Here is a 12,809-nt window from a genome sequence, read left to right as displayed (position 1 = left end):
CTTGAACATATCTTGGGCAGAAACATTAGCTCCTTCGGCACTTGCCCCCCACTGACTAATGTTAGTGGTGTTGGTTTGGTAAATGTACCCAGTCCCGGTTGCCACACTGGGTCAAAATATTTTATTCTGTCCTAATAAATTTATTTTAGTTTGCTTATTGGCCTACAGGGGTCTTATATTATTTCTCTATTTCCAGTGAGCCTATACTTGGGTAGAGAAGGGATTTAGTGCTCAAGAGGTATTCTATGCTCCAAATGCCTTCCTTCAAGCCACAGAAAGGAGGACTGCAGAGCGCAGTCAGCCTTTCACCCAAGTATCTGTTTCTTCGTAGATACCTAATGTACGTTTCTTAGCATGCAAGAGTAATTATAGTAATGCAACAGTTACATGAGGAATACTTGATCATTGAAATATGTCAGCACTTTATTACAACGAAGGTCATAGAGGGTATTATACAGTCCTTGCACTTGGGTGATGACCTGTTACAATAGTCTTAGACAACCTTGCTAATTCTTTGGGAGGAGGTCTGATGTATTGTTGAAAGGCATTTCTCCTCCAGCGGCCCAGCATTTGAACATGATCATCTGGTAGTTGAGCTAGTTAAGCAGAGGTTGCTGCGCCAATGCGGAAGCTGTGAGTATTATAGCAGTTATTGTCTAACTTAAGCTTATGTAGCACAGATTTGAGTCTTGCACAGAACGTGCTCCTGGTCCAGCCTTTTCCCTTCTCGGTGACGAAGAGTGGTCCTGGCTGGGTATTTCTTTTTTGCAAATAAGATAGAACTGCCTTTACTGGGCAGACCATACTATCAGTGGTGCCCATGTATACTTCGGTACCCTGCTTGTATGGGTCAGTTTTTGATTGCTTAAGAAAGAGTTGCAGTAAATGGGGCTTTGTTCTGTTGTCAACTGCAATATCACCAAGTGATAAGTGGCAGGATGAATCATATGAATTCTCTGCAGGGATAGTGAACTCACTGACCCTTAGAAAGCCAAAGAAGGCAAGGCAGCACATAGCCCAGAATGTAGTGCTGTCGTAAGAGGGGGCTTCTTTTGACAATGCAGTTTTGATGCTGCGTGGAATGGGAATGGTGATCGGCAGGCGTGGTTTGGTGAAACGCCTGCCAGCTTGACGCTTCTTAATTCCCCTTAGGATGAGCTGAAGCCAGTGAGTGACTTGGTAATTGAACTGCTTATGCAACCCCTTGCAGACATGCATGTGTCTGACAGCTGCTAAGTAGACCTTTATAGTCCTCAGTGATGTGTTAGATGTTGCCAAGTGTGTAACAAATAGTGTCAGGATGCACTCTGTTGTAGGAATTGGCTTTTTTCCCACCAACTTGCAAAAGTTGGAATATCTTCTTTTACCTGCCGCATAGGTCTTCCTGCTTGACTTAGCCAGGCCGGTGTGTAGTAGTTCATGAGCTTTCCCAAGGAGTTTATTGAGGTAGACAGTTCTTAGCGAGGATGGTGGTTTGAAGCAATCTGTAAATGTGACCGAATTTTGGAAAATCACCCTTATGGGCACATTTGACACATTAAATATTTAGCTCTGAAACATAGCATTATAAGTTAAATTCCTACCCAATTAAGTGTAGAATAAACCATAGATACCCTAAATTACAAGAAAATTTTTAGAAATATTTGAAAAGTGCTTTCTGCTAGTAACAGCATCATGCTACTTTCAAAAATTCTAATTGTTTCAGGCACGACCATAAGAGTGATTTTCCAAAATTCAGTCACAAATAATACCCTTAATAGACAGGTGCAGTAGACAAGCTTGTTATATTATATTATATAAATATACATATGCGTACATATCAATGCACAGTGAACAGAAGCAATAGTGTGCATATATGCAATGTATTAATATAGCCTATACAATATAGTGGTATGTGTTTATCAGTTCCTATTAATTAAGGGGTGCATCAAGTTTCTTAATGGAGCGTTTGAAGTGGCGCTGAAAGGAGTGGGATGTTCAGTCCAGCTTTTGTGGTGATATGAGTTTCAAGAGTGACATGGGATAACCTCCGGGATGATGGACACATGTGCATTCAGCTTTAAGAATTCTGCCGATCTGTTTCTGGAGAGCTGAACTGCAGCCGTGTTCAGCACCCCTGGAATATGGCAGGCTACAATTGTGAAACCGAAGTAGGCTGAGAAGAACCAAAGACACCGTAAAAGATGCATGACCAATGGCTCCTTAGAAGAGCCCTTGTTGATTGAGTCTACCACCCCACTGTTATCACGCTTGAATTGAACCTTGCTGCCTGACAGTAGTGGGCCCCACACGGCACAGCTTAAGACGATTGGTACCAGTTCCTTTGCCATGATATCTCTCCATGCCCATTCCTTCGACCAAGCCAATTGTATCTATTGAGGTCCAAAGACCCCACCACAACCCCAGGACTCTGACGCATCTGTAGCAATGAAGTGGTCTGGGGAGGAGTTGTCAAGAAAGCTGATCCCATTCCAACAGGATGCAAACAGGTGCCACCATCTGAGGTCCGATCGGAAGCCGGCTGTGAGCCTTGTACTGTGAGATAGTCTTTTGAGGCGAGCTGCTGCTTTATACATTCTAGAGACAAAGGTCCTCCCTGGTATTACCACCTTAGTGGCGTGCTGTAGAAGACCTATCAAGGACAAAATCTCTCTTTTAGTAGCTTTTTTGCGGGATAGCCAGGCTTTGACTTGGTTACGCAGTCGACTAAGCTTGTCCTCAGGTAGGCGAGCCTGCATCAGTTCAGTATCTAAGGTAATACCTAGGAATGTCAAGTGCTGGGACGGCCCCTCTATCTTATCCAGCGCAAGCGGAATTCCTAAGCTGGAGCAAGTGTCCTTAATTTTTTGAAGGTTGTTGGCACACAAAGGAGAGTCAGGTGGGCCCAAGGTGAGAAAATCATCCAAATAATACATGGCTGGTGTCACCTGCATTTGTTTGAGAATCCACGACAACAGGTCAGCCAAGACATTAAACAGCTTGGGGGCAGATCGTAGCCCAAAAGGTAAACAAGTGTCAATAAAGATCTGATTATTTGACAATAGGTGGCGATCGGCTGGGTGCACAGGAAGTAGGCGAAATGCACTTTTAACATCAATCTTTGCCATCAGTGTGCCATACCCTATCTGTTTGATCTGGTCAATTGCCGAGTCTATGGTGATGTACTTCAGTGAGCATAATCCTTTTGGGATCCCTCCATTGACGCTGCCATCAACTGGGTGAGACAGGTCAACAATTAATCTCCATTTGTTTGGTTGGTGGTTTTTGGGGATGACTCCAAAACGGCTAAGATGTGTGTGTGGAACTAGTGACTGTTGAAATGGGCCGGCAACCCTTCCTAAAGCGATCTCCTCAGCCAGGTACTTCTCCACTGTGTTGGGGTGTTGGAGAGCACAGCATAAATTCCGCTTTGCAGACTTCATTGGGTGTAGTTGTTGCTTGAAGCCTATGCGGAAACCCTGTGTGACTCCAGAAAGAAAGAAGTCGGTTAGTGGCTTATTTGGGTGGTCTGAAAGTGCCTCCTTCCATCTACTCACATCAAGTGGGGATGTAACTACAGTGGCTACGGGTGGTACTTTGACATCAGCTGGCTGGCTCTTCAGGTGGGTAGTCCAAGCAGAGATCCAATCAGCGTAACTGCAGCATAAGTCCTTGGTGTGCATGCCAACAATGTGCTGCTCTGACATCACTGCTGAAGAGAAATAGATTTGGATAACACCTGTGTCATAAAGCGATTATGGGTGCATTCGTACGCTTATTGAGTTAATATCTAAATATCCACACAATATGCCCTGACTGCAACACGTATACTAGCTGCCCTTGTGAAACATGCAAGTATACCCATATCACTGCCAATGACTTTTTGAATTTACACTATGCAAATGGTGTACAAGGTTAAGATACTAAAAGAAAAGAAAAAAAAAAACACTTGCCGAAACCTATTGAGACAAGTCAAGACTAGTTGTTGTTCTGTCTATCCTGCTGCCTGTAAGTGCACTGGGAGACTTTATGATTCCTATCTGTGACTCTAGGGTTATGGACACATCTGTAGCATACATGAGCATAGCAGCAGGAAGGCCGAGAGCAACCGTTAGGGTTGTCATTCCAATCCAGGCATATAGGCTGTCTTGGTTGTAGGGTTGGTTTTGGTGTGTTGATCTTTAATGAGGGTTTGAGTTCGGCTGGTAGTAAGGGGGAGGACCTTGTGGTCGATGACCCCGGATAGCCCTTTCTGGGAAGGTTGTGTTCCAGATGGTGATATCTATGGTAGACCACTGCTTGAGATTAGAAGCAGATGCCTTTAAACGGAAACAACGGTCATAAGTTAACCATTTCCCTTCACGACAATCCAGGGATGCTCCAATTATGATTCTTTGATATCCCAGGAGATCTGCCACACCCTTGGGCTTGTGGCGAGAAACTATGGCAATGTACATCCCAAAACACTACACCCAATCCATAATATCCAATAACACTGGGGGTCACTTCCATGATCTGGTATGTTGGTCGTCTGTGTTAAGATCTGCCGTGTCCAAGTAGCCTGGCAGGAGCTCAGCCATCTCAACAAATAAACCATCCTCCACACGTTTCACTAGTTTTACTGGTATTGGAGGTAGCCCATTGCTGATCAATATCAGTTTCTCGGTTTGGGACAAATCTTCTGTGTCATTGCTATCGATGCTGGCAATCTCGTCATCAAGTTCTGGGATATGTGACAGCCGGCTGCTGTTAAGGAGGTCATCAGGTGCTGCAGGCAAGACAAATGTGCACATTAGCTACATGGCAGTGATTCAGCATGATGCAGCCTTACAAGGGGGTGAGCATTAATAAGAACACCTGTGTGTGTGGGGGGGGGGGGGGGTTATTAAAAAATAAATAATTTTTTTGATTACATGCTGCAAAAGCTAGGGCATAGTGCTCTTTATTTGAAAGTAGCACATGCAGTGACTGATTATGCAAAGTACAGCTTATACTGTTGCTTACCGAAGTCTTCGTTTTCTATATCCTCCTCGTCGGTGCTGTCTTGGGGTTCCGGGCTTGCGGGGGTTCCAGTTCTACGGCAGCATGACGTCTGCTCAGTCTGGGTGGGTTGGATTGTCTCGGCTGGGTTGCTTCTTTTCCGTCGGCTAGATCTCACTGGGTCAGTTTGTGTTCGTGGTGGGAGAGCTTGTACTACTGCTGAGATAATATCTGGGATATCAGCAGTCATCAAGGGGCATGTCTTCGGTTGCTTCGCCCTAGAGCCTCCCGTACTGTTGGCTTGTCGTCTCTTTCTGCCGGTCGTAGTGGTGGCGGGTGAATCCTCTTGTGTTGGTGAATTATTTGGCGGAGTCGCCTTCTTCCTGCGGTGCTCTTGTTCGTGCTTCCCTTCTTCTTCAGACCATTCTTCTCCTTTGGCTTTGGGGGCATGACTTGACGCCTTGCACTTGATCGTCGCTCAAAATACAACTGACTTGTCACGTGTTACTGTGCATACACTAGTGTTCTTATTGATGCCCTATTACTGGTGACAGTTGTCGACTTCAACATTAACTTTGTCTAAAGGTATTTAAACTCCATATAGTTACTGACAATGAAATAAGAATATGCTTTAATTTTTGCACCATAAATGTTATGGCCAAGTTAAGTAGACACATTCTGTGTATTGTTCTTCATAATTTTGCCTGAGTAACAAGGAGAACAATAGTTGAAGTAGTAAAAATGACTACAGAATTATAACTTTAAAGAATGTGCACATGCATGTATGCATAGTTTTCTTCCATTGTACTAAGGCATATCTGAGCACACTAATCACAAAACGGTGTTTAAAAAGGTGCTAAACAAGCATATAAAAGTAACTAGTAACAGAAGTATTAGTTACCGTTTGAAAAGTAACTGTAACTGGAGCTAAGTTACATAGGAAAAGAGTAACTAGTAACTAGTTCCTTTTATGAAGTACGTAACTACCCCAACTCTGAATTTGTAACAATCATTCAAGGGCAGAGTACCCAAAAATATTCAACATATCATTGCTTTGACTTACTGTCTGTCCAGTGAACTTGCTCTCCAATTGCCTCAACTCACAGCTTTAGTTAATTCCTGTACATAAACACCTAGATATGTGACCGGGCCTCTGAAAATAGGGCATATGGTCACATGAAATTTGTCTACTTTTATGAAATTGTTTGACTCATAACTTTTAATGTCACAATAATTATGAACTAATAAATTTACCTTTTATTGCACATTTAATTGCCTTGTGATGTAAGTCACAGTACGACAACATGTTGTTCCAATACTGAGTTCCACAGTTAAGTGAGATGGTATAGTTTGTGCCCACATGTCTTATTTTCGAAGGCGGGCCTGGTCACATATTATTATTACATTTAGTACATGTGCTTGAAATCAAAGGGCTGCTACCAGTGTTACAAATCAGTTGTAACAAGTTTACTGATGTTTATAACATGGCTATATACAAGGAGAAAGTTATAAAAGCCAGACCTGAATGGAACTGGAACAGCATCAAAGAGAACTAGTACCAGCATTATAATACTAGAATTACCACATCAATAACAACGCAACACTGCAACATTGCAACAACGCAACAACGCACAACTGCAACACTACAACGCTGCAACAACGCAACACCACAACACTGCAACACCGCAACATTGCAACACCGCAACAATGCAATCACCGTAACAATGCAACACCGCAACAATGCAACACCGCAACATTGCAACACCGCAACAATGCAATCACCGTAACAATGCAACACCGCAACAATGCAACACCGCAACATTGCAACACCGCAACACTGCAACACCACAACACTGCAACACCGCAACAATGCAACACCGCAACAATGCAACACTGCAACACAGCAACACCGCAACACTGCAACAATGCAACACTGCAACACTGCAACAATGCAACACAGCAACAATGCAACAACACAACACTGCAACAATGCAAAAATGCAACACTGCAACAATGCAACAATGCAACAATGCAACAATGCAACACTGCAACAATGCAACAATGCAACACTGCAACAATGCAACAACGCAACAATGCAACACTGCAACAATGCAACAACGCAACAATGCAACACTGCAACAATGCAACAATGCAACACTGCAACAATGCAACAATGCAACAATGCAACACTGCAACACTGCAACAATGCAACACTGCAACAATGCAACAATGCAACAACGCAACACTGCAACAATGCAACAACGCAACAATGCAACACTGCAACAATGCAACAACGCAACAATGCAACAATGCAACAATGCAACAATGCAACACTGCAACAATGCAACAACGCAACAATGCAACACTGCAACACTGCAACAATGCAACAATGCAACACTGCAACAATGCAACAATGCAACACTGCAACAATGCAACAACGCAACAATGCAACACTGCAACAATGCAACAATGCAACAATGCAACACTGCAACAATGCAACAACGCAACAATGCAACACTGCAACAATGCAACAACGCAACAATGCAACACTGCAACAATGCAACACTGCAACAATGCAACAATGCAACAATGCAACACTGCAACACTGCAACAATGCAACACTGCAACAATGCAACAATGCAACACTGCAACACTGCAACAATGCAACACTGCAACAATGCAACAATGAAACAACGCAACACTGCAACAATGCAACAACGCAACAATGCAACACTGCAACAATGCAACAACGCAACAATGCAACAATGCAACAACGCAACAATGCAACAATGCAACACTGCAACAATGCAACAATGCAACAATGCAACACTGCAACAACACAACAATGCAACACTGCAACAATGCAACAACGCAACAATGCAACACTGCAACACTGCAACAATGCAACAATGCAACACTGCAACAATGCAACAATGCAACACTGCAACAATGCAACAACGCAACAATGCAACACTGCAACAATGCAACAACGCAACAATGCAACACTGCAACAATGCAACAATGCAACACTGCAACAATGCAACAATGCAACAATGCAACACTGCAACACTGCAACAATGCAACACTGCAACAATGCAACATTGCAACAACGCAACAACGCACAACTGCAACACTACAACGCTGCAACAACGCAACACCACAACACTGCAACACCGCAACATTGCAACACCGCAACAATGCAATCACCGTAACAATGCAACACCGCAACAATGCAACACCGCAACATTGCAACACCGCAACAATGCAATCACCGTAACAATGCAACACCGCAACAATGCAACACCGCAACATTGCAACACCGCAACACTGCAACACCACAACACTGCAACACCGCAACAATGCAACACCGCAACAATGCAACACTGCAACACAGCAACACCGCAACACTGCAACAATGCAACACTGCAACACTGCAACAATGCAACAACGCAACAATGCAACAATGCAACAATGCAACAATGCAACAATGCAACACTGCAACAATGCAACACTGCAACAATGCAACAATGCAACAACGCAACACTGCAACAATGCAACAACGCAACAATGCAACACTGCAACAATGCAACAACGCAACACTGCAACAATGCAACACTGCAACAATGCAACAATGCAACAACGCAACACTGCAACAATGCAACAACGCAACAATGCAACACTGCAACAATGCAACAACGCAACAATGCAACAATGCAACAATGCAACAATGCAACAATGCAACACTGCAACAATGCAACAATGCAACACTGCAACAATGCAACAATGCAACAATGCAACACTGCAACACTGCAACAATGCAACACTGCAACAATGCAACAACGCAACACTGCAACAATGCAACAACGCAACAATGCAACACTGCAACAATGCAACAATGCAACAATGCAACAACGCAACAATGCAACAATGCAACACTGCAACAATGCAACAACGCAACAATGCAACACTGCAACACTGCAACAATGCAACAATGCAACACTGCAACAATGCAACAATGCAACACTGCAACAATGCAACAACGCAACAATGCAACACTGCAACAATGCAACAATGCAACACTGCAACAATGCAACAACGCAACAATGCAACACTGCAACAATGCAACACTGCAACAATGCAACAATGCAACAATGCAACACTGCAACACTGCAACAATGCAACACTGCAACAATGCAACAATGCAACAACGCAACACTGCATCAATGCAACAACGCAACAATGCAACACTGCAACAATGCAACAATGCAACAACGCAACAATGCAACAATGCAACAACGCAACAATGCAACAATGCAACACTGCAACAATGCAACAACGCAACAATGCAACACTGCAACAACGCAACAATGCAACAATGCAACAATGCAACAATGCAACAACGCAACAATGCAACACTGCAACAATGCAACACTGCAACAATGCAACAATGCAACAACGCAACAATGCAACACTGCAACAATGCAACAACGCAACAATGCAACACTGCAACACTGCAACAATGCAACACTGCAACAATGCAACAATGCAACAACGCAACAATGCAACACTGCAACACTGCAACAATGCAACACTGCAACAATGCAACAATGCAACAATGCAACAATGCAACACTGCAACAATGCAACAATGCAACAACGCAACAATGCAACACTGCAACAATGCAACAACGCAACAATGCAACACTGCAACAATGCAACAATGCAACAATGCAACACTGCAACAATGCAACAACGCAACAATGCAACACTGCAACACTGCAACACTGCAACAATGCAACACTGCAACAATGCAACACTGCAACAATGCAACACTGCAACAATGCAACAATGCAACACTGCAACACTGCAACACTGCAACAATGCAACAATGCAACACTGCAACAATGCAACAATGCAACAATGCAACAATGCAACACTGCAACAATACAACACTGCAACACTGCAACAATGCAACAATGCAACACTGCAACAATGCAACAATGCAACAATGCAACAATGCAACAACGCAACACTGCAACAACGCAACAATGCAACACTGCAACAATGCAACAACGCAACAACGCAACAATGCAACAACGCAACAATGCAACAATGCAACAACGCAACAATGCAACAATGCAACAATGCAACAACACAACAATGCAACAACGCAACAATGCAACACCGCAACAATGCAACAATGCAACAACGCAACAATGCAACACTGCAACAATGCAACAACGCAACAATGCAACAATGCAACAATACAACACTGCAACAATGCAACAATGCAACAACGCAACAATGCAACACTGCAACAATGCAACAACGCAACAATGCAACACTGCAACACTGCAACAATGCAACACTGCAACAATGCAACAACGCAACAATGCAACACTGCAACAATGCAACACTGCAACAATGCAACAACGCAACAATGCAACACTGCAACAATGCAACAATGCAACAATGCAACAATGCAACAACGCAACAATGCAACACCGCAACAATGCACCAACGCAACAATGCAACACCGCAACAATGCAACAATGCAACAACGCAACAATGCAACACTGCAACAATGCAACAATGCAACAATGCAACAACACAACAATGCAACAACGCAACAATGCAACACCGCAACAATGCAACAATGCAACAACGCAACAATGCAACACTGCAACAATGCAACAACGCAACAATGCAACAATGCAACACTGCAACAATGCAACAATGCAACAATGCAACAATGCAACACTGCAACAATGCAACAATGCAACAATGCAACAACGCAACAATGCAACAATGCAACAATGCAACAATGCAACAATGCAACAACGCAACAATGCAACACTGCAACAATGCAACAATGCAACAATGCAACAACGCAACAATGCAACAATACAACACTGCAACAATGCAACAATGCAACAACGCAACAATGCAACACTGCAACAATGCAACAACGCAACAATGCAACACTGCAACACTGCAACAATGCAACACTGCAACAATGCAACAACGCAACAATGCAACACTGCAACAATGCAACACTGCAACAATGCAACAACGCAACAATGCAACACTGCAACAATGCAACAATGCAACACTGCAACAACGCAACAATGCAACAATGCAACAACGCAACAATGCAACAATGCAACACTGCAACACTGCAACAATGCAACACTGCAACAATGCAACAACGCAACAATGCAACAATGCAACGCTGCAACAATGCAACAATGCAACACTGCAACAATGCAAACAATGCAACACTGCAACAATGCAACAATGCAACACTGCAACAATGCAACAACGCAACAATGCAACAATGCAACAATGCAACACTGCAACAATGCAACAATGCAACACAGCAACAACGTAACACTGCAACAATGCGACAAAGCAGCAAAGTACTACTTCCATACTTCACCTGCATTACACTACATACCTGCTAGACTACACCACAGTAATATTCCGCCAGTATTCTGTAACTGTTGAGGATGATTTTGCTGACTTTGACTTTAGTTAGTAGCTAGTGATTTGTATATGGATGGTAGTAATTAGGTTGTAAGTGGTAGTATATAAGTAGTTGCAAATTGTAACGTCTTTGTATTTTCGATATTATGATAATATGTTAAGTATAAAGTTCACCTATGTGGAATTCAACTAAAATTATAATCAATGATGGATTTGCCACATCCAGCATAGTATGGTAGTAGCTAAGTGATTTGTGTATGGGTTAGCCATTGTATGTTAATTCAGTAATTGCATTACTTCAGATAATTATTGCTTCAGTGCAACTGTTGCGCCGAAGATTAGTTGAGTCATACCTGAGCATATCATGCCATGTATACTGGCTACTGCTGTAACAGCAGGCTGGTTCACTCTCTCTATCTGTAAGGTAAGCCCATCAGCAACTTGCTGTGCCAATTCTTCAGTCATTGCTTGTCCACTGGTCCAGTTCTCTTGTTTATCTTAGGTACGGTATCACCTGTTATAGGTCTTGGTGTTTCAACAGAATGACATCCCTTCACAGACTGAACACTAGGGTGATAGGACACTATACCCAATTGACAACACACAGCTTCAGACAAAAGCAATTGATCTAGTTTAACATACACAGTAGTACAAATTACTTTCTTACCAAAGCTAATGTGCAGATCCATTTGTCCATCCAATGTGATTGGTTTTTAATCATATGTATGTTCAAGCTTTCAGGCGTTAAGATTACTATCCTCCAATTTTGCTGTTTCCACTATGTGATAATGGTAATATCTGATCCAGTATCTATTGGACCAGTTACTGGAATTCCTTTTACTTTCGTTTCTACACAGCTTGACTGTCTCTGCTTAGGAGTGTAGTATCTGGTATGTATCATCTTGACTCCTTTAGGCTCTTGAGTTTTTTTCTGTGATGATAACTTGTCTTGACTCTCTGTTTTGTTTTTATGACAATCACATGCCAAGTGGTATGGGCTGTCACAAACATAACGTCGTAATGACTTCTGCTTTCCATAAGATGTATATTTGCCCCAGCTACTTCCAGGAGATTTCTGAGAACCACTAGAATTACTTGAAATGATCTCCTCTTGGTAGTTTCAAACATTAGTTTGTCTGTTTTCAGATATTGCTGCTTCTTCTTTAATTCAGCAAGCCTCAGCTCCTCCTTCTTAGATGTAATGCAAAGCTCTTGGTAGTTTTGTGCACCAGATACTGAAGGTGATTCCATTAGGGAATATGACAGGTCCTCCTGTAATTGTCCATAAAGCAACATATCTCTGGTTTTAGGTGATAAATTTTCTCTACCAAATGCTGTCTGATAAATATGTTCCAACCATCTAAG

At 42.7% G+C, this 12,809-nt stretch overlaps 1 protein-coding gene across 1 annotated transcript; it reads right to left on the bottom strand.

Moving 5' to 3' along the window:
- Positions 1–2,372: 2,372 nt before the first annotated feature.
- LOC136237715 (uncharacterized) lies at positions 2,373–3,686 on the bottom strand. Its single transcript, XM_066027930.1, has one exon. It carries the CDS (start codon positions 3,684–3,686, stop codon positions 2,373–2,375), a length of 1,314 nt encoding a protein of 437 aa, XP_065884002.1.
- Positions 3,687–12,809: the final 9,123 nt, after the last annotated feature.

Source organism: Dysidea avara, chromosome 11 (genome assembly GCF_963678975.1).
Source record: "Dysidea avara chromosome 11, odDysAvar1.4, whole genome shotgun sequence".
Lineage (NCBI taxonomy): Eukaryota > Metazoa > Porifera > Demospongiae > Dictyoceratida > Dysideidae > Dysidea > Dysidea avara.
Note: the sequence above shows the minus strand (reverse complement) of the source record. Positions and strands in the feature narration are given on the sequence as shown.